The sequence below is a fragment of the Lepidothrix coronata genome, unplaced genomic scaffold (genome assembly GCF_001604755.1).
Source record: "Lepidothrix coronata isolate B3197 unplaced genomic scaffold, Lepidothrix_coronata-1.0 Scaffold126, whole genome shotgun sequence".
Lineage (NCBI taxonomy): Eukaryota > Metazoa > Chordata > Aves > Passeriformes > Pipridae > Lepidothrix > Lepidothrix coronata.
This window is the reverse complement of record NW_016690306.1, coordinates 1,139,317-1,161,631: the sequence shown is the minus strand read 5'-3', so window position 1 is coordinate 1,161,631 and position 22,315 is coordinate 1,139,317. Positions and strand designations below refer to the sequence as shown.

Below are 22,315 nucleotides of genomic sequence, written 5' to 3'. Positions count from 1 at the left end.
GCATCTAATGACTAGTAATTAGGATGTCTTGTCTTTATAGCTCAGCAGAAGGTAATGGCAAAAAACTTGTAAAGCTTTATAAAGTTAATATATTGTAGGAGTCAGTATGTCAACATTCATATATTCTTAAAGTATTTAGGAATATCATTTGGAACTTGAGAGAAAAATCACCTGTGAAAAAGAGTTAAGTATAATTATTAACCATTTTCACCCCAATTTTAACTTTCCTAGATTTTGGTTTCCTTGTGTTGATTCATATTCTGAGTTGTGTACCTGGAAGCTTGAGTATACTGTAGATGCTGCAATGGTGGCTGTTTCAAATGGAGATTTGGTGGAAACTGTGTACACCCATGATATGAGAAAGAAGACTTTTCATTACATGCTGACTATTCCAACTGCAGCTTCTAACATCTCCTTGGCAATAGGACCTTTTGAAATTCTTGTTGATCCATACATGCATGAGGTAATAATCTTCCTCATAGAGGCCTGCTTTTTTATTTTTTTAAAAAAGAATTACTGACTTATGTTACAACCTGTATATATTGGTCAAATGTGGATATGTCTAGATCATCGTCCATTAGTACAGTTATATGATAAAGCTTGTCTAGTAATGCCTATATTTAAATTTATCTCCAAAATAATGCCTTTGAATGAGCAATAATTCTGTTTCTGTCTGAATTTAGTTGGAGTTGGGTTTTCTCGCAGTTATGTAATATGCTTGATATTTATGTATTTGAATATATTTGTAGGCCTTCTAACAAATTTTCCTGTGTTTTGTAGGTGACTCACTTTTGCTTACCACAACTTCTCCCATTGCTCAAACATACCACGTCATACCTTCATGAGGTGTTTGAATTTTATGAGGAGATTCTTACCTGCCGCTATCCATACTCCTGTTTCAAGACTGTTTTCATAGATGAAGCTTATGTTGAAGTAGCTGCTTATGCATCCATGAGTATTTTCAGGTTAGTATTTGAGAAAATTACACCACAGACCTAGAAGCTCTAGATCCAAGACTGTTGGGAAATATCTGTAAATCTAGTTATTTTTGTAGCCTGAGTTTTGGACTCTCTAGTTTGAAAAGGCTCATTTTTGTTGGCATTATAGACTTTTAACACCACTGCCATTTTTATCTGTTATAAAGACGTTGGATTTGTATTTACTTTAAGAAAAAACTGTCAGTGATTTTCCTTCTGAATTAGAAATGTCATGCATGAAGTGCAATTTAATCTCAAATTAAGTTGCAGAAGTTTGATTGTGTTTTACTTTTCTTCAGCTGGAATACGGTATCAGGAATCCAAGAGAGTTTCACCAGTTACAATACTTAGCCTCTACACAGAGAGTTGTATATAGATATACTGATCTTCTGTATAGCAGGAGATCTGCCTGATTTATAAGATTATTTAAAAAAAGGTATTACTGTCTCACTGGAAAAACAGTGAATGAATTATTTTATTTATTTTGGCTTTTAAAGCAAGGTCTCTTGTGTTTCTTTGGAGCTGGTGCTCATGTTGCGTTATTTTCTTTTTATGGGGGTCCAGCACAAATCTCTTGCACAGTGCAATGATTATAGATGAAACTCCACTGACAAGGAGGTGCTTAGCACAGGCCCTGGCCCAGCAGTTCTTTGGATGTTTCATATCCAGAATGTCCTGGTAAGTATTTTACCATAGTATTCTCTAGAAAATGGGAAAAATCTAGAAAGCTAAAATTTTAATTTGCATATTGCGTTTTATCAGCAAAATAAGCGAAACACTAATTGTAGAAGAAAGGAAGAAAAAAGAAAAAATAATAAAACCAGCTCAATAAATGAAAATCCATTAGTATTTTTGTTGTTGTTTGAAAGGAGAATGTGAGAGATAAAAGTTCCAAAGCCTGTAGAGATTGAATATGTCTTCCTGAATATTGTAGTGTGCTTTGGCACCTGGAAATTTTAGAAGGGAGACTCTTCTACATCATCAGTAAACTTCTGTCAGATATTCTGGATGAAGAAGTGTAGCCTGCATAGGAAGTACTTATAGAGCACAGAACTAATAAATTAAGAAGTTGTTCAGGGAGGGCAATGCAGAAATTAGTGTCAAACAGGAAAATTCCTGCTAAGGTGACTATAACTTCATCGCTCAGAAAATCTCCCCAGCTGGCTCTTGCAGTTATGATGAATATTTATTTTAAATCCTTTTGCGTACACTTTATATATTGAGGACAATTAGCCCATTACTTTTTTTCATTACAAAAGTATATGTCCCAGAGTATCCTTATTTTAAAAAAAGGAAATCAACATGTTCTTAAATTGGTGTTCGTTCTGTAATAATTTCTTTTGCTCTTCCTTATTTGTAGCCTACTTCCATGGTGAATACAATTTTTTCTGTCCTTCATAATGATTCCCTTTTTATATGTTGTTGTTTTATTCACTTCATTGTACCCTTTGTGTCATTCTTCTGTTTATGATTCTAGTTTCTGTTCTTGTTATAGTTTTTGTCCCTGTTTTTCTCTCTTAGTACATAACTCACAGAAGATGTGTTTAAATAGGTGTCCACCAAATTGTGAGATAGATATTTTGTTGGCTTGCTGTCCAAATCTTCTGCATTGAGATGTTTATCAAGAACTTAAGATCATATAGATTGGCATTTGCTTTAGCTTTAGTGTCCATTTCCACCCATTTATTGTTATTATTTCGGCTAAAGTAGTTTGGGTTTATATTTTAATCTGGATTTCTGTGGTAAAAGTTCAGTTTTCACTGACTTTTCAGTTTCATTGGTCCCATCCAGGTGCCAAGATCCATAAATTGGTTCACAGCTCATCAGACTCCTATTGACTTAGAGAGGTTATATAACCTGTTGAAATTTGTGGCTGTTTTTGAGCTGGTCAAAAATACCATCCCCTACAAAATGTCTTCTGAAGTGATATAATTCATGCTTCTTTATTATTATAGGTCAGATGAATGGGTGCTAAAGGGAATCTCTGGTTACATTTATGGCCTTTGGATGAAAAAAACCTTTGGTGTTAATGAGTATCGCCACTGGATTAAACAGGTAACATCATAATAGTAGCATTTTCTATACCTTTTAGATATTTTGTGTCAAAGATACAGTATAAAACCAGAATATAAAACAGCTTTGCATTGCAATCTAAAGACATGTTTAGTAGTGACAAAACTGAGAGCTAAAATATTTTTACCACTTTCTGCAAGGAAAAACACCAAACATAGGAACCAAAATGCATTTTTCTGACTGCCATATGAATAATGAATAATAATTTTCATTGTCTCTCTGTGCAATTAGTTTTCCTCTTTTTGTTTGGACTTTTGCACCAAAAAATAAAGGTCAAAAAAGGCGTTACGTTTTGAATACATAGAATATAGGATTCATACGGATATGTATTTGGTGGATTCATTATTCTGTGATGGCCATCCATATAGCTCCGAAAGGCTCCAGTATTAGCTTGGATCAATAGAGGATCAGGTATCTTTCAATGTCATTGAAGTGCTAAATGAAATAATGAAACAGTAAAAAATCCCCGTTGAAGGGATTTCTTTTCCTGGAAAAGAAATTTCTGTCTATAGCTTACATTTTCAAATGTAATGCTCTGAGACAGATACTTTCTAGTGATAGCAGCAGTGACTCCTCATTCTTTGCCAGTAACATTTGTTCACAGGAAGATGTGTATCTTCTTCCTCTCCTCACATTCTCTTGCTCTCCCTATTCCATGAAATTAAATTCCTAACCCCATGGGCTCCATTAAAACCCCCAATACCATATCGTTATCTGCCTAATGTTCATTCAGCTCACCAGTTGTGTGCTGTCTGTGCTAAAGGCGTGGGTGCTACAGAGAACAGCAGAACTGGGTGAAGATCTGTTGCAGAGTTCACTGCTGCGTTGTTCCCCATGAGTTGCTAAGGGCGTCCGTATAGAAGTGAGAGGTGCTACTGTCACAGCCTCCGGTTCTGCCCTTCCTTCTTTGAATGTGTTACTAGTGTATGAAAGTGTGTAAGTTTATATGAATCAATAAATATCAATACATATCAACATTTGAAAATTCTTTAACTAACATTGGGTTGCAGACAGACATCAGTTTACACTGATTTGGTTCATGTTGATTGTTGAGTGACAGTGAGCCCATGCAAACATCTGGCCTTAAAGTGTGCTTGTTAACATGGGCACAGCATCACACAAATTCAGATTCATGTTCCTGTGCAGAGCTTGGGCCAGATGTATATATATATATATATATATATTCATATTTTAAATATTTATTTAATTTTATTTATGTATATTATATACATACATACATGTATGTATATGTATGTGTGTGTAGTTGCTCTCTACTGCAAGGAAATGCTGATTACCCTTATTTCTTTTGGTCAGAGACAACTTATTTGTTGAATAATAATACTCTTTAGCTGTAATGTAGTTCGGTATTATTGTGGGTTGACCCACTATCCAGACCCAAAACAAGTATTAACTGCTAATTTCTACTGTTTTATTATTGTTTGTCATGCAAGGAATGTCCCCGATTTTAAAATATTCTCTCTCTGTAAATATGGTTAATTAGGAGGTGTGGCTTGAACAATGATATTCAAAGCTTTCTTGTCTTCTGTAAATAATTGCTCTTGAAATATGCTTGCTTACGTATGTTGTTCTTCTTAGGAGTTAGATCAAATAGTGGCATACGAACTGAAGACTGGTGGAGTTTTACTGCATCCAATATTCGGAGGAGGAAAAGAGAAAGACAAGTATGTTTATTTAAGCTGCAAGTCATTGAAGGGTATGTTTTTATGGGGCCATTAATATATGCCTTGGGTGTGTTGTGTAGCACTAAGCCAAAGGCTGAAGATCTTGAGCTGCCCAAGGCATGTATTACCAGTCTCATAAAGTACATCTTGAGAATATTGTAATAAGTGTGGTTTTATTTGTCTTTCACTTTAAATCTCAAAGGGAATTAAGTATAATGAATGTTTTTAATGCTGTTATGAAACTGCTTTTTAGTAAGAGAATAAGAGAAGAATATGATGCCAGAATTTTGACCTGAGCTATTTCTGGAGTGGTTAGTAGTTTTCAGGCTTTTTACACTATCCTCAGCTTTTTCTTTCTTTCCTCTGTTTTCTTAACCACTCTCAGATATCACCCTTTAATCTTACACTGAGATTTCTTAATATATTTTGGGGGGAAAAGTATTAGATCAGTGTACTGTAAAGAACTGTTGGTTTCCAGTGGATTTGTATTTTCTCAATAACTGTAGCTTCGGTATTTTTAGTTTAAAATTATTCCCCTTACCTGTATTGTAATACTACTACCCACTGAGTAATTTGAACCACTGGAGGTAGAAAAATATTACTAGATGTCAGATCAATAAAGTTTATCTGTGTTTCAGTGACAAGCTTTTGCTGGGTTTTACTTCTGTTACATAAATTGATGTAATTATGATGCAGCCTCACAAGGAGTTGCACTTTGTAAACTCACAAGCAGCATATGCAAAACTGCAAAAGAGTGAGAGAATATGTGACTTTCTTGTCTTTACTGCAGCAGAAGCCCCCGTTTTGCGAATATACAACCAAAAAGTACCTAACAGTGGTTCTCTTGCATTTGATTGTGTGTAAATCCAGATTTTGTTAATTTAAAATTAAAACTCCGGATTTAGAACTGAATGAATTATGAAAATCACCCATTAAAATTTGAATGGTGATTTTTTTTTTTTGAGATATGAAGAAAGTGTTTTCTGAAGTCAGAAAATAGGACATGTTGACTTGTTTCACAGCCAGGTGAACCCTCAGCAATGACCGTGTTCTCTGGCTGTTGACAATGACAGATGCAGCTTGTATGTGCATGCCAAGCTGTTACTCGGTTTTGCTTGTCTGCTCATGATGGATTTTGATTTAGTTTACTGTCCTGTTCTTTCTTTTATGCAGACCAAGGACCTGGGTGCTTTTGTTACATGTACATCTGAAAAGCATATTACAGTTAGCAACAGTCATTTTATGGCATGCTGCTGCTTATGGTGTCTTTTTTTAAAGAAAATTTGGGAAATGAGGTCTTGGCAGGCTTTTTAATTGGCAGCATTACAATTCAGCAGCATACTCACCTATACAGAGAAACTAAATTCATGGTAATAGGGTCAGATGAAACTAGAGATAAGGGGCACATGCTTAAAAAAGGGAAATTCACTAAAATCAAAGTCACTTCGTAACTGTTAATTTGATTAATTTCGTCATATTTATTCTAGAATTGATCACAAAAAATTGACAAAATCTTGTCCTGATGCTCATAAATGTGTTTCCTCTATGTGATATATTATTGAACACTGTGTTTCTACAGTTATTTTACTACTTCACTGTATTTCAGCTTGTTAGTAATAATCACAACGTCACTTACATATAAATTACAACTTGCTGTTTCTTGTAGATTGCAAAGTTCCCTTGTATGTAAATTAAATATATGTTCCTGACTCTGGTAGATGATTTGTATTTAGGGGAAGTATTTTCATAATGATGTCTACAACATTTTTTCTCCAGCATATTCTATGCGTTTCTTTGTTCTTGTTGTTATGATGCAGTTTTCTGCCAAACATATTTGTGGTACAGCAGTTCTAACTAATAATAATATGATGAAAATTTGCATTAATTAATAATCTTTTTCAACTAAATTAGAAGTAGAATATGGTAATAAATCATCGAGGAGAAAAAAAACCCACCTTCTTTCAGACACGTGAATTAATTTCTATGCAAAACACGGGTCTTACAGGTTCTTCCTGTTTATGTCTGGTGTAACACAGACACTGCTCTCCAGAACCCTTGTTCTAAAAGACAAAATCCCAGACCTTGAGCAAGTGAAAGAAAGGAAACTGCAGGTTAACTGCTATATGGATGAAAGCTTCAGAACAAAGCTTTGTGTGTTATGTTTTCATTTGGTGTTCTCCTCTCTGAGACTTTGGTTCTATTCAATTTTGGTTCTGCTGGTACCACCCTACTATAAAAATTAAAAAGTTGAAGAAATTTATAAAGATATATTTCATATGGAAGAAGCTTACTAGCAGGTCTATATTGAATGCCAGGACTCTGTTCAAGAGCATGATCATTATAAATTTCCATGGAAGTGTTGGTTCAGTTTCCACTTTGACAAGGATTTTAGGTCCATATTGCTAATTTTCTCATTTGGTACCAATTCAATAAAAATTTTAGAAGTATAATGGTTGAAGAAAAATATTATCTGAAGAAATATGCTAATATTGAATGAACTACAGAATATAACTGTCAAATGCAAAGTTTGTTTTGCAGTTAAATAGTGTAACCAGTACCAAAATCAATCAACACTTAGTAACTTTAAGAAGGCCAAGAATGTGGGTCCTGGCTTGGTTGTAATTTGCAAGAACAGAATTTTACCAGAGTCAATCAACTGTATAATTTGAAGCTGGATAAATAGTTTTTATACTGAGACCAAATTATTATATAATGTCTGAACCACAACCTCAGTTTCCTCCTTGAATTTCAATTCTTTGATTGTTGCTAAACCTTCCCTACCTCAGAATAGAGAATTATCCAAAATAACAGGAGAATTGTGATAAGGAGAACTTGCTTATCAACCAGAGACAGCAAGGAGTAAACCTATGTACTTCTTTTTCATATAATTACTGTACCTAAGAAGGGCTTAGATTAGGGCTTAGTATTTGCTTAGATTTAGAAATACTTTTCTTTTTGTATCTTCTTAAGATGTTTCAACAGATATTCATAAGCAAAGTAAAGGGAGTCTCCCAGTAAATAGAAAGATGGAAAAATTATTAAGGCACTACAGCTGCCTTGGTTTTTGTCATCTCCTGAAATCTTAAGGGCTGCAGATAAGGAGCTAAGTGCTGGTCCTGTCCTGTTAGAATACTTGCTGCAAGACATCTTTCAACTGCATGGAAAGATTGGTTGAAGTTAAAATGGTTTGTTTAATAGGTCTTTGAAAGTTTGGGAAAGCAGTCTCTTCCTGAGGTAGCTGGCATGAAAGATCCGGCTTCTAGCACTTACCTTTGATCGTTACAATCTGTAAACCATTTCATTCTGTATTGCTGTGCCTTCTAAAGTCTTTGGACAATTCTGGTGTCTGGTTCATCTGGAAATGGTTTAGTTAGGTTATCTGTAAGTGAGAATCACAGGGGAAGAATCCAGTTTTGAGCCCAGAAATTTTAAGTTGCTGGCATCTCAATGTTGCAATGGCCAATTTCTAATTAACCACCAACCAGCATAAAATAAGTCTGGATTTCCACTTCTTAAGAAGTTGGCCTGACATGGTGTGGGTACAGTTTCTTCTGATGTTTATTATTCATTCATGGAAAACTCAAATGTTCTGTGAAAAAAAAAAAAAAAGAAAAAACATAGCACAACAACATAGAGTTGCCACAGACTTGGTTCATCAATAAAATTAAGTCAGACTTTTAATTATTTGTACTTCTCAAGAGAAGTAGCCTACTTGAAAGGAGGCAAAAAAAGTCTTATTTTTCTCAAGCATTCTGTATTACAGCTACTTTTTTACTTTGAAACTGGACCACAAGTCAGAATACTTGTGTTCTGAAATGTAAAACTTGGTGGAGAAAATTAATTTCCATCAAAATTAAAGTCTTTTGGTGCTTTATTGCTGTATGGCCACTAAGACTATTGAGAAATTGGTTCTGTTTCTTAAAGTTTCAGGAGTTTCACCATTTGTTTGTCTTCTGATATGGAATGAACTTAAACCATTTAAAATGTTTTGCTTATAGTCATAAAGGATATATGTGCAGGAACACCACAGATAGTTCAAATTATGGAAACAGTGTGGTACCTGTAATGTGATGCTCTGCCTAGTCTTTCTTGGCATATTATCTGATTTAGAAGATATCAAGTTTGCCAAAGTACTGAAAGATAAAGTTGCTAACTAAAATAAGGAGAAAGCAATTGCTTTGGCTCATCACATGAAAATCTGCTGTGAATTGTAAAACTCCTACTTTTCTTTAGTTGCAGCAGTTATTTATTTAAATAAAAAATATTTACTATATACAGTATAAGTCACTCTTAAAAGGGAAGTGGAGCAGGAAGAACATTGACTCATTAGTAATTTCCAAAAAAGTCACAGATTCCTTGCTCAGTCTGTTAGTGCTACCAGTGTCTTTACAGCAGGTATTGTGTGCCATTAGTCTCCATCCAGTACTTGCTGGATTCCAGATACATAACACCCTTGTCACCTCTCTGTACAAATGAGTGGTCATTGTAAGCATGCCATTATTTATAACTAAAGCTGCACAAGAGATCTTAAGTAATTGTTGGTACAACTCTAAGCTTTGTGCTAGGTACATTTTAAGTTTCATTCAATAAAATGGCAAATAGAGAGCTGTTTTGGTTTTCTTTTTCAGCCCTGCGTCACATTTACATTTTTCTATCAAACACCCTCATACACTGTCCTGGGAGTATTACACTATGTTCCAGTGTAAAGCACATCTTGTTATGAGACTGATTGAGAACAGAATTAGCATGGAGTTCATGTTACAGGTAGGTATTTAAAAGATTATGCGTAACGTAGAAAACTTTCTGTCTTTAATTGCATTTCTAATCATTAAATGGAGTTTAGAGAAGAACAAAACAGGTTGTCATAGGATTCCCTTTGTAGTTTCAGTTTTAGGAGGACTGAACAAACATGAAGTGTAGGTAATTTGTGCTAGGACAAGGTTAGCTATTATTCTTATGCATATCTCATAATACTTTTTATATATTGCATATTCTCTTTAATCTTAAGGTATTTCATTGGTTTGGGTTGTTGTAATTGGTTGTTAAAACTGAGAGCCCTAACTGATGTTGCTGTGAGCTACTCTCATGAAATTATAAATAATGAAAGTAATGAGAATCCAACTTCTGCTCTCTCCACTGTATAAAACTATCAGTGCTAGATGGAACATAGATGTTTAGATTAGAAGAAGCAGTTGAATAGAAGATTGTAGTTTTATTCTGAAATGCTAAACTTCTGCAGAACTGTAGTTTCTCTTCTTTGCTAAATATCTTTTGTGACATGCCTTACAAAAGATAGGGTGCTACAAACAAACACCCAGTCAGGAGCTGAATGATATTTTCATATCAATTTCAGGTTTTGAGGGGGGTGTTCGTTTTTTTTGTTGGTTTGGGGTTTTTTTTAAGGAAAACATGTATGTTGTTGTGCTAGAGCTGTTTTAAGTAGTTATCAGGTTGAAAATGCAGCAGAGAACCTGATGAATATTTTATTTCTGCAAAAGGAGATAATGATCTGTTTTACTGTAGATGATTTTTGAAAGTTGGTGGATTTTAATGGATTTTATGTGTGCATATATATATGTAACTTTGAGAAAGTTATATTTGAGACTGCAAATCACAATTTCTGTTATGTTGGCCTTTAGTTGCAATTCAGCTGCAACTAAACATAAAAGCTTATTTTATGTATTGAAGTATTTAGGGAAACTAGTAACTTTTTATCATTTTAGGTTTTCAACAAATTGTTGAGTCTGGCCAGCACTGCTTCATCTCAGAAGTTCCAGTCCCACATGTGGAGTCAGATGTTGGTTTCCACATCTGGGTTTTTGAAATCTATCTCAAATGTCTCAGGCAAAGACATCCAACCTTTAATAAAGCAGTGGGTGTATCCTTTTTATTCTTGGTCTGGATTGTTAATATGGGGAATGAATTTGTTTTTTTAATTGGCACTATTAAAGGAATGCGGAGAAAGGTATGAAACAGGTACATTATTGTGTGAATTAGATGTATATGTGACTTCACAGCCTTTTCATAGCCTATGCTGGCTTTTTTGCATGTTCTTTACTAGAAGGGATTTCATTATTTTAAGTTTTACTTTGAAAGAAGCACAAGAACTCTGTGGGAATTTAAGGCCAAATTATACTAAAGGGATTCCAGAGGACACTGCTCATAGAAATATGCTGAAGTCTGACATGGAAAATGCTATAGTCTGGTGCATTTTAATATGTGATTTCCTGTAAATCCCCATGAAATAAGTAACCTAAAGCACAGACTGATAATTTACAATACACTTTAATATGTGATTTCATGTAAATCCCCATGAAATAAGTAACCTAAAGCATAGACTGATAATTTACAATACACTTTAATAGCTTGGTAGCTGGTGTTAATATTACAATTTCAGATAAAATAAACCTCTGTGTGTTGACTCTTCAAATTTCAGTGATATTAGGCAAGAAATAGGGTTTCTTATTGTGGATTGATATGAGGGAAAATTTGAATTTGCTCCATTTAACAGGTTTAATTGTTAGTTTTATTTAATGTGACTACAGGCTGGAATCATACGTGACTGCAGCAAAAACATACCTTACTGTTCTAACAGACAACAACAGTAGGTATTTATATTTATACATTATTTATCGGAGCTGACTTAATGTTCATGCATCTCAATATCTGACTAAAAAGCACTGTATAATTAATATTTATAGAGTAATATGGGAAGTTAGGACTTTATTTGCATCAGAAGTATTCATGAAGTATAAATACACATTATTCTTATTTCCATATTTGAGGAAAATACAATACATATATTCCCACTGCAGCTATACCTAAATGTCAGCATTACTATCTGAGCAGGATGAATCTTAACTACATCTGTTCTGTAAGCAAGGAAGAATTGTAACTCTCAGATTTGGGGATTTTTCAGCTTCTATGGACTTTGGCCCCAAGTCTTATCCTGTTAACTGTACCTTGCATTTAATCCTATGATTACAACCTCCCTACTGTGCTTGAAACACTGTTACACCTGTGACAATAGACTGTCCACTCTGTAAGACCACAGCAGGTCTTTATGTTGTTTGGGAGGAGGTCTTATTAACTAGAGCTGTCTTATGCTCTTAACAAGGGCTGTGTTGATGCTGAGTTTAAACCTTATGCTGAAGAAACCACTAAAAATGCCTTAAACTCTAGGAATAAAAAAGCATAAACCAAGTGTAAAGAATTGAGAATTATGTTTCTTTATAACTACTGCATTGTGCACTAGAATTCCTATACTGCTTATTAGGGATCAGAGTGGAGTGGTAAAATTTTATGGTAGCTTTGCATTTAATAGAAAACGAAATGTATTGGAATTGGAAATAAAACAAGACTATACATCTCCTGGGACTCAGAAATACGTGGTAAGGTCCATTTTCCATATTTTACCTACACGTACAAGTTTGATATATACATTAACAAGCATAATTTTAACGTTAATAACAAAATCTTGTGAACTTGAAGGGTCCACTCAAAGTGACAGTGCAAGAACTTGATGGCTCATTCAACCATACATTGCAGATTGAAGAAAACAGTCTTAAACATGATATACCTTGCCACTCTAAAAGCAGAAGGTAAGAACTAAAATACAAGCTGCAAGTATTTTTAGTATGGGTATACACAAACATACAGTGCATTTGATCATAAATATATGCTTTTTTTGAATTTTATGTTTATATTTTCTTAATCTTACTAAACAAGATTTACCTGTAAGTGGAGAAAATAGAATGTCTTACTGTTTAAGGACAGCAAGAAATCTTACATTTTATATGCAGTTCTAAATTATAAGTAATTTTGTAAAAGTTTTATAAAGAGATTATTTATATAGAATGAGTTGAATGAAAACTAAATAATGAAATTATTCAATTGGGAATCACAAATTAGGGGGAAGACAAATGTAGGCCAGAGGAGTGCCTCAAGGGAAGATCCATGAAAGAAGCACTTGCATAGTTTTCTGTTAAGAGTGCCAGTGCTGTTCAGTAAAACTAATGGGCAAGAAAAGCAACATACTTCCCAAATAGATTCTCTCAGTTTTCTAATGCACTTTCATAGTTACTTTGAATTCTGCTTCTCAAAGTTCTACCTTTGTGTGTAATTGTAAAAATGATGGGAGTAAAAATTATAGAAATGGATGCACAGCTCAAATTTGTGAATACTTTTTGCTGGAGAGAGCACTATTTTTTGGTGTGGTGAAATACACAGAGTACTTTTGCTGGCTTATGCTCCATTTATAAACTTATATTTGCCAGTCTGGTAAGTAATACTTTTTTTTTTTCTGTTTTCTATATTTAATAGAAATAAGAAGAAAAAGATTCCACTGATGAATGGAGAAGAGGTGGACATGGACCTTTCTGCTATGGAGTAAGTTAGCTTGTTGTAATTTCTCACTGTGAGTCTGAGCCATGTTCTCCTTGTCTAAAGCATGCTATTTTGAAGAACTGGATAATAATCTTGTACTTCATTATAGGACTGGCAGATTTCAAGACTATGCCACATTTCTTTTTCTTCTTTGAGACTTTTCTTCTGTAGTTGTGGAAATGCTGGCAAAGTGTAAAAAGTGTTGGTTAACCACTATAATCTGTTTTTATAATAAATCTTGGGCATGGTAAGGTGATACAATAAATTACTTAATTCTTACACATATCCAGTGATACCCTTCAACTGACTCTACAGCTAAAATGTAAACAAAAATTTGCTCTAAACAAAGTAAGGCCATTTTTTGTTGATGAGGACCATTTAACTGCCCTAAGACAGACAAGGTTCTGAAATCTGTGGTTAATTACAAAAGAATCCTTTTAGATTAAAAATAATGATGAAGTGCTTCATGCTGAAATTCACACTGGCATTAGTTTCAGTTCGAACTGTTAAGCTCTTTGGAAGCAAATTGTTACTCAATGTAAATACCCACCTTAGCCTCCTTGAGTTGGAGCCAGTAGTGCCTGCAAAAATCATGAAGGTTTTGGTACCTTGTTTTCTGTAACAAGGGGAGTAAATAATCTGCTCTTGAAAACCGGTGGTGTCTCTTTGAAGAAGGGAAGATTGCTTGTCACTTTAAAAGTGTTGGAGATTCTCATAAGTTTAACCTCATCTCATATGATGAGAAAAAATTTTATACGGTATATATACATTGAGCAAGTTATTACTATCATTTCTGTATGACAGTTGACATATGAATAGTCTTTTAATGGTATTGCAGAATAATAAACATGAATATTTGTGAGGATTTTTTATCAGTTATGTTCAGGTCACTGTTGTGTTACAGTGAGCTGAGACTTTAATGATCTTAGAATGACCTTTGAACTGGTATATGACTTACACTTTACGTGATAACCTTCTAATCTGTGATGCAGTCATTCTGTTGTCCAGTTTGGACTCCTCTGCTCCAAAAATATCATATACATTCTTTCTTATTCTTCTAAATCCCAAGTATACACTTTATCACTGTCTTTTCTTCTCTAGCTACTATCTTGATGGTAATTCTAGATATTCTAAGATGTATAAAGACATACACCTCGTATTTATAATGATGCTCTTTTCATCATTCCAAACTCCTAAATCTGTGTCAGTATTTTGCTGTTGTAACTTTTATGTGGAAAAACAAATAAGAGAATTTATTGCATTGTTTGTGCTTGTTGCTCCCATAAATTCCTTCTGCAATTATGGTGCTGTGTGAATACTAAAGCATAAAATGCTTTTTCAGATGGAATACAGCTGTGTCATTTTATCTGTAGGATAACTTTAATCCCATCTATTGATGCTTTCACTTTTATCATCATTTGCATGGTTACCCTTGTCAGCTTTCAACATCATAGCATGTGTGTGGTTGTAAAGCACTTTCACATCTGTTGATAAAAAAAAATTGGATATTTACCATCAGATTTCCTTTCTTGTTTTTTTTTGGTAGTCTTAACCTTTAGAAGGTGATAAAGTGCTTCTCACTTACAGCATCTGAGAAAGTAGAATTAAATAAACTGAGATTATACAGTAGTTTACCATAAACACAGATCTGTCAGTTAAAAATACTAAAACACTGTGTTCACTTTGATGTATTATAGGTTTGGACAGATTGCCCTGGGAGGCTATAGAATTGCCATCCTAGAAGCAGGAGATTGGACTAGGAGACTTTCAAAAGTCCCCTCTAACCTAGTTTTTTTTATGGTTCTTTGCATCTAAATACTTTACAAATAACTCATAGCAAGTTAGAACATCTTTGAAATTTGTACAGTCTTGAAATTTTGTAAGCTATTAATGTTTTTCATGTCTGTCTTAGTGCTGATTCCCCTTTGCTCTGGATAAGAATAGACCCCGATATGTCAGTACTGAGGAAGGTAGAATTTGAACAGTCTGATTTCATGTGGCAGTATCAGCTTCGATATGAGAGAGATGTGGTTGCACAAGAAGAAGCCATTCTGGCATTGGAAAAGTTCCCTACTCCAGCATCACGTCTTGCACTGACTGATATCCTAGAACAGGAACAGTGTTTCTACCGGGTGAGAATGATGGCCTGCTTCTGCCTTGCAAAGGTGAGGTTGTCTGGGTGGGAGTAAGGGAAGAAATCCACTAGATTTTGTAAATGTTTGAAAAAGGGTCAAAACCCATCACAGTTCTTAAAATGGCTTGATATTTAGCCTCTCAAATGTATTCGCCAAGTATTTTTAACATGACCGATTTGAAAGGAAAGCTGTATTATTTTAGTCTGTAAATGGAGACTACATAAGGCTTTCATAATTGTCAAAATTGAGATGTCAGACATGAAAACCACAAGGGATTTTTCCAGATTTCATTAAGTGGCAGAAATAAAAGACTTTTGTTTAATTTTTTTTCAGAACCAAAGTATATTTTTATTATTTTACAGGGAAGTTCCTTGGCCAATTTGTTGAGAACTCTGAAGTGCTGAAATTCATCTTTGCTAATATGAATTCACATTGCTGCTCTATATCGTTACAGATTGAATAGGGTCACAAAACAAGCATCAAATTGGGCTAGAATCAAATATTAAAAGCCAAATAATTGCCTTGAAAAGGGAAGATCTTTTTTTGTTAGACACAAAATTAACATTAAGAATGAAAATTAGAAAGCCCCATGAAACAACTGGATGGAAAAACAGAAGAACAAGAGTTTCTGAAAAGGCATGTTGGTGACATACTTTTATGGATGTGAAGACATATATATTGACAATTTGTAGAGTTCAGATTATTGGCATCTTTCTGCTGTATACCTGTTGGGAATAATTCAGTACCTGTATAGAAATAAATCCTTAGGCCATATTTTAAAAATCAAAATCCAAGAAGTGTTTTTGACAAAGTATTTTAATATTATGAAGCGCTGATGTAAAACTGCCAGTCTTTGTGCTGGTATTGGTGCTGCCAGTATCTGACTTAAAATATGTGCTTTTTGTAATAAATTCACTTGGAATATCTAAGAGTGTATATCCCACAGATAAATATTAAAAAAACCAGTTGTTAAAACATTTAAATGCAATGGTTTTTTCTGTCTTCACTTTGAATTCTTAGGCAATTGGGCTGCAGATAATCATTACTGGTTTTGTTCAGTTGTTCAGTATGGAAAATCTTAGGTCTATGGATAAGGTGGTTGACTTACAGAAAAAAGGATTATAAGGCAAGTAGAAAGTATGGCTGTGACACTGAATCAAGGTGAAAGAACATGGCAGAACAGAGTTGTACATATGTTTATGTAAGTTACCTAGGAGGAAAAGTGTAATAGATTCTGTTACTGATGCCAACATCAGGGCGTTAGCAGGAATAGCTTCCTGTTGTCATTAACTGTGTTTATTTTCTCGGCTTTTGAATATTCAGGATTTGTATTCTTTATTAAAAAAAAACCAAGTCCCTCATGTTTATTTGGTGGGAGGGTTCTTTTTTGTTTATTTGCAGTTTCTAGCTGGATTGCAGTTACTGTTGTCAAATGTTCTTAGTGTATTCCTGTTGATACAGAGAAATGATTTGTGACAATGCAATTATCAAACTGAATTTACTACACTTTCTCAATATACATCATATTAAAACAGCACTTCAGTCTCTCAGCCATAGGGTATCCAGGAGACACATTAAATCCTCATCCATAAAGCAATTAAGAGATATGTGTGTACGTGCGCACACACACACACACACTGTGCAGAGTCCTTCACAACAAACATAACACATACAGAGAAAGGAGAAAATAATGTCACAGTATTAATTCCTAGGAGTATGCAGGCTGATTTTCCAGTTTGAATCCATTTCAGTATTGGGGATATGCAATAAAGTTTTAAAAAGGAACACTACCATCACAAACTTTTCCCTCCCAAACATTGAGAAGATTCATAGCTGTGCATGAGTTACATCGTAGTGCACTTTTTTATGCTGTACTGAATTGAATGATGCAGAAATGGAGTGCACCTGCTGCCTTTTCAAGTAGAAATAATGCAAGACAGGAAGGCAGGCTACTTGCATTATTGTTCAGAGAATGTGCAGATGTATTTAATTCAGTGTGTAACGGATCAGTAGAATAAGGAGAAAAATTGGATTCTCTCAATAAAGAGAAATTCAAATGAGTCAGAACACATGATAAAACCAAAAAATACTGAAAAGATGATGATTTATGTATTATTGATTTAACTTAAAAATACAGTTGTTCATCTGCAGTTTTTGCAAAATTAAATGCTTAAAATAAGTTAATGTTTTAAAATATACACCCTGATATTAATGGAATTGTGAATATCTTGTAAACATAGTAAACTTAGATATTTTAGGGATTGGATTTTATCTGACACTGCTACATAAATTTCCTATTTGCAGTTTTAAGTTCTTCGTCATGGTTTCTAAGCAGTCTGGGATTAAGCTTCCTCTGCAGGAAGAGTAGTTGAAGCTTACAGAAAAAGCTATACCTGCATCTTTAGTTTGAACACTTCAGTTATTGCAAACGGAACATCGAGTGTGACTGCAGTATTTTCCCTCTCTGACTTTCCTTTGAAGCCTGACTTAGTGGGAAAATGGTTTTCAGTAATAAAGCACCCATTTTGCACAAGAGCAATGGTGAAACAGATTGATGCCCATATTGAGATAGCCTCTTGCTTTTCTTTCACTTACTGTGTATGTAATAGCAGTTGAAACAAGCTAAATAATTTAGAAGAAAATGATTAAATTCATTTATTTCTGTGTGAGAACAGATTTTTCCTTAGCTTTTGGTGGGTCTGAAATGATGGAAATTCCTGCCACATTGTAGGGTGCATTGATCCCATTTGTTTGAGTGCACACACACATCAAGCACATTAACCATCAGCAGGCACAGGTGTTCTTGTCTGCAGGCTTTCAGTGCTCCATACAGCAAACATATGAAACTCAGGATGCTGGGAAGGCACAAAAAGCAGTTTTATCTTTGTGGTACCAAAGCAGACTATATCAATAAACTGTTCTCAATGCACAGTCTTTATTAGTAAATTGCAATTAAAGTTAGAGGGAATTGCCTTGCCTTTCACTTTAGGGGTGGTCTTTTATTCTTAGGGTGGCTGAGGCCTATTTTATAGTCTAGGCTGAGGTTACTGGCAGGGTAAATTGGGGAAGATGGTATTGCAAAATACTCTTCCATCACTGGCTTCCGTAGAGTCAGAAAACTTGGCTTAGCGAACACAGGATTTTCATCTAAAATATATGAAAGAGAAAATAATTAAGAACAGAAGTTTATCATGGAAAGATAATTAGTTGCAGACATCTTCCAAGTGGAACAATTTTCATAAAATTTACCTTTAATGTAGAGAGGATATATTGGGACTGACAGTGAAAACTTAGCTAATATAAGATAATACAATGTTGAAAATAAGTATCTATTTAAAGGAGAGAATGTTCTTGGCAATTATCCTTTTTGATTATGGGAAATGTGTATTTTTCTACAGCCAAACTAAACTTGCAGTGGTCATGTTAATATGATTTCCCTTCCCCCCTGCTTATTCAGATTGCAAATTCCATGGTAAGTACGTGGACAGGACCACCAGCCATGAAGTCACTCTTTACCCGAATGTTTTGTTGTAAGACTTGTCCAAACATTGTGAAGACCAACAACTTCATGAACTTTCAAAGCTACTTTCTGCAAAAGGTAAAATTTATTTTTCTCAATGAATGTTTTAAAAGAATTGTCAAAATAGGAAAATGTTCCTACAGTTGACAGTTACAGGAACCTGGATAGCACAATCCTGCTTTACCCCTTCATAAAAATCCAAAGTAACTAATTCTTTTTCATATGTCTTCTGTTTGTTCCATCTTAGCAAAAAAAACAATTTAAAAAATTTTAACAACTTTTTTCTGAGTAGCTCAAGTTAAATTAACAGTTTCTTCAGAAGAATGGAGTGCATAAAATAATTATTTGCAATTATTTGTGATCTCATTCTTAAATAGCATTGTAAGGAAACTACTAATTTTATCTTTTACATGAATTCAGCAACTGGCTTTTTTCTTTAATAGCAGTTATAATCTCATAAATCTTAAATTGGTGGGCTTTTTAGTCCAAGACACTGCATAATCCTTCTTGCCCTCTTCTTTCTGTTGTCAACATCATGTATTGCTGCAGCTTATTTTGGTGTTAGACAGGTTTTTTTACTGGAACCTATAATTTTTGGTTGAACAGTGGATAACAAAATTAATTACAATTTTTTTTCTTAGGATTCACTTTATAATTATTGTGCGATTGAGTTCTTATTTCATAGATTTCATATCACTGATTATAGAGAAAACTCAAATTTTGTTTTTCAACTCTGTCCAAAATTGGTTTATCCTTCTTCCCACATCTCTTTCTTGGACCTTATCTTACATTTTTCTGGTTTTTTTTGTCACTGCTCATTCTTTACCACTAAATCTTACACTCTTGTCCCTTTTTAATCTCCTGTCCCAAGTTTGTAGATCTAGAGTAAGATTCCTAAATCTGTGTTGAGTGGAGCTTTTAGCTCATTCTAAAATAAATACCTGATCAGAGTAATACCTGTCTGGCTAATAATTCTTGAGGCTTCACTGACCCTCTTGTTTCTATACGTCTCAATGGTACTGGAAACTTAGACATTGTGTTCACGTGAAAACACCCAAATTCAGTGTCTGTTTCAGAATTAATTCCATCATCATTTTCTGTCTTTCATTGGTTTCATTACCTTTTTAATAGTGACTTGACTTGATAGTCTGTTCTTGGATATACATTTTTCTTTTTGTGACTAATTATTGAGCAATAACTACATAGTTTATTTGATCTGAACATTAGATAGCATGTGGTAAGTCTTTCAGAAGTTATTTAAGTACAACTTTTCAGAGATTTACTCTTGTAAATTTGTTAATTGCTGATTTTCAGGATGTACTTTTTTTCAGGGTGTAACTATCATTTCACTAATGTAAGAATGATGCTAGTATTAATTTCATTACACAGACTATGCCTGTTGCCATGGCCCTTCTGAGGGATGTTCACAATCTCTGTCCTAAGGAGGTTTTAATGTTTATTTTGGATTTGATCAAGTATAACGATAACAGGAAGAATAAGGTAAAGAATGTGTTTGGTTTAATCTATTACTTTTTTTTGCTGTTGTTGAAAAAAGTCTTAGTTAATGCACTGCATGACGTTTTATGCCACAACTGTAAATAGGTGGTTAGGAGAGTTGATGGAAAGGTGATATGCTAAACTAAACAGTAAATGTTACAGAATGTTCTCTAGCTGATATTTCTATAAAGGCATTTTTTGGATGTTTCAAAGCTCTTTGTGCTTGTTGACTTTCTAAGGACCTGCCTGTCTCCATTTGCACACATACTTTTCTTGCTTTACTCTCTTTCGTTCAAAAGACCCATGTGTTTCGAGAAAATGTGCATGAGGCTAACACATAGCACTAATTTGTTGATGGTTTTTTTCACGTTGAGAGGAGTATTTGAAAGAGCAAGGAAAGGAAATAATCTTTTTTTAACAATGTACAAGACTGTGGGATTCTGGGTTCCGAATGTCAGCTCTAGCTCACAGAACTGGATTGTCTTCATCTAGTTAAATAACAGGTGAAACCTGTTCCATCACTAAACTGAAGCATCTGAGTTTGAAATGTTATCATCCAAAGCTCCTTCTCACAGACCACTTCTAAAGGATGATTATATGACCTTTCATATCCTGAGATGATAAAAAATTCCATCTCCCTAGCTAGTGGAATTGGACAACTATTAGGAGCCTAGCATAATCTTCCCAACGACGTATCCAAATTTGAGTGGAACCAATCTGATGTGTCCTAAGCCTCACTTTTTCTTGTGTGTAGAAACACATACTGTAACAAAACATTTGTTGCGTATTACTGAAATAAGAGGCTGATGGAGGGTGGAAAGGTAGAGTTAGACACATGGACGCAAGCATCAGTAGTCACAGAAAGTGGTGAGTTGTGCTAACGTCTCTCCAGCATTAAAGGAGTGATCGAGCTGTACTGATGTTGCATTTGTTTAGAATAAAGTAACTAATATTCAAATACAGTACTTCTTTCTGCTTTTTATAAATTTTATTTTTACAGTTTTTGCTGCTTACTAACACAACCAACAGATGCAAAAGCCAGGATAATGGAAAGGGTCACACTATGAGCCCATGTAAGAGGGGCAAATGAAGAAGCAAGATTTTCCCATCTAAGCAACAGTGAGCTCATTAGTTCACTTCAGAATCTTACAGATTTGCTGGTTGAGTAAACTATATGATTTTCTGAGGTGCTAAGCACCTATTAATCTTTGTACTAAATACAGAAATAGACAGGTAGGTTTAGATGCTCACATTTGAAATAATGGCTTTTATTTTCCCTATATGGAAGATTTTCAATTCCTGATCTTTCCATTTTTATAAAACAATGTATTAACATTAATATGCTTTTATTACGGTGTGAAGAATAATGATTGCTAGTATGTCTGCTTGCTCAATCACTCTCAAATCCATTTTCAGAACTAATTCATTCCTGTTTTGCTTTCTTGTGCAGTTTCTCACATGGGTTTTAAGATCTCGTTCTAGAACAGGGCTTAAGCATTTTTTAGGTTTGAAAGAATATATATTGTTATATTTGCACGTGTTAAGTGTTGGTTTTATGTAGTTTTCAGACAACTACTACCGTGCTGAGCTCATTGATGCCCTAGCCAACTCTGTGACTCCTGCAGTCAGTGTGAACAATGAAGTTCGAACATTGGATAACTTAAATCCTGATGTACGACTTATTCTTGAGGAAATTACTCGTTTCCTAAATATGGAGAAGCTTCTTCCCAGTTACAGGCATACCATTACAGTCAGGTATGGTTTAATGATGCTACTTTTCTTGTGTTTTATATACCCGTCTGTAGTTAGCTTTTGAGATTTTAGCTTTTGAGATTTTAGCTTGTATGTCTTAATTTTAAATGTCAAATTCCTTCCAGTTTTCAAAAGCTGATAGTGCAAGTTTGTCTTGATTGCTTTACTTTTCAACATTCTTTTCTGTCAGTGTAGCCTTTTAATAGCAGTCATAAGTTGATCATGCCTAGGCCTCTTTAAGAAGAGCATTTATGAAAGTTTTGCAAAGTGTAGCCATGTAACAATAACTGTAGA

The 22,315-nt window shown here is 34.4% G+C and overlaps 1 protein-coding gene across 3 annotated transcripts in view; it reads left to right on the top strand.

Annotated features, from left to right (window-relative positions):
• TAF2 (TATA-box binding protein associated factor 2) overlaps positions 1 to 22,315 on the top strand; it is a 66,196-nt gene that overhangs the window by 18,667 nt on the left and 25,214 nt on the right. For all 3 annotated transcript variants that reach the window (XM_017826437.1, XM_017826438.1, XM_017826439.1), the window contains 14 exons: positions 232 to 463; positions 781 to 965; positions 1,542 to 1,655; positions 2,933 to 3,032; positions 4,647 to 4,732; positions 9,361 to 9,496; positions 10,456 to 10,610; positions 12,009 to 12,123; positions 12,224 to 12,333; positions 13,055 to 13,120; positions 15,030 to 15,282; positions 18,710 to 18,850; positions 20,162 to 20,272; positions 21,831 to 22,024. In XM_017826437.1, the coding sequence (XP_017681926.1) occupies positions 232 to 463; positions 781 to 965; positions 1,542 to 1,655; positions 2,933 to 3,032; positions 4,647 to 4,732; positions 9,361 to 9,496; positions 10,456 to 10,610; positions 12,009 to 12,123; positions 12,224 to 12,333; positions 13,055 to 13,120; positions 15,030 to 15,282; positions 18,710 to 18,850; positions 20,162 to 20,272; positions 21,831 to 22,024 (1,998 nt within the window). The remainder of the gene's footprint in view (positions 1 to 231; positions 464 to 780; positions 966 to 1,541; positions 1,656 to 2,932; positions 3,033 to 4,646; positions 4,733 to 9,360; positions 9,497 to 10,455; positions 10,611 to 12,008; positions 12,124 to 12,223; positions 12,334 to 13,054; positions 13,121 to 15,029; positions 15,283 to 18,709; positions 18,851 to 20,161; positions 20,273 to 21,830; positions 22,025 to 22,315) is intronic.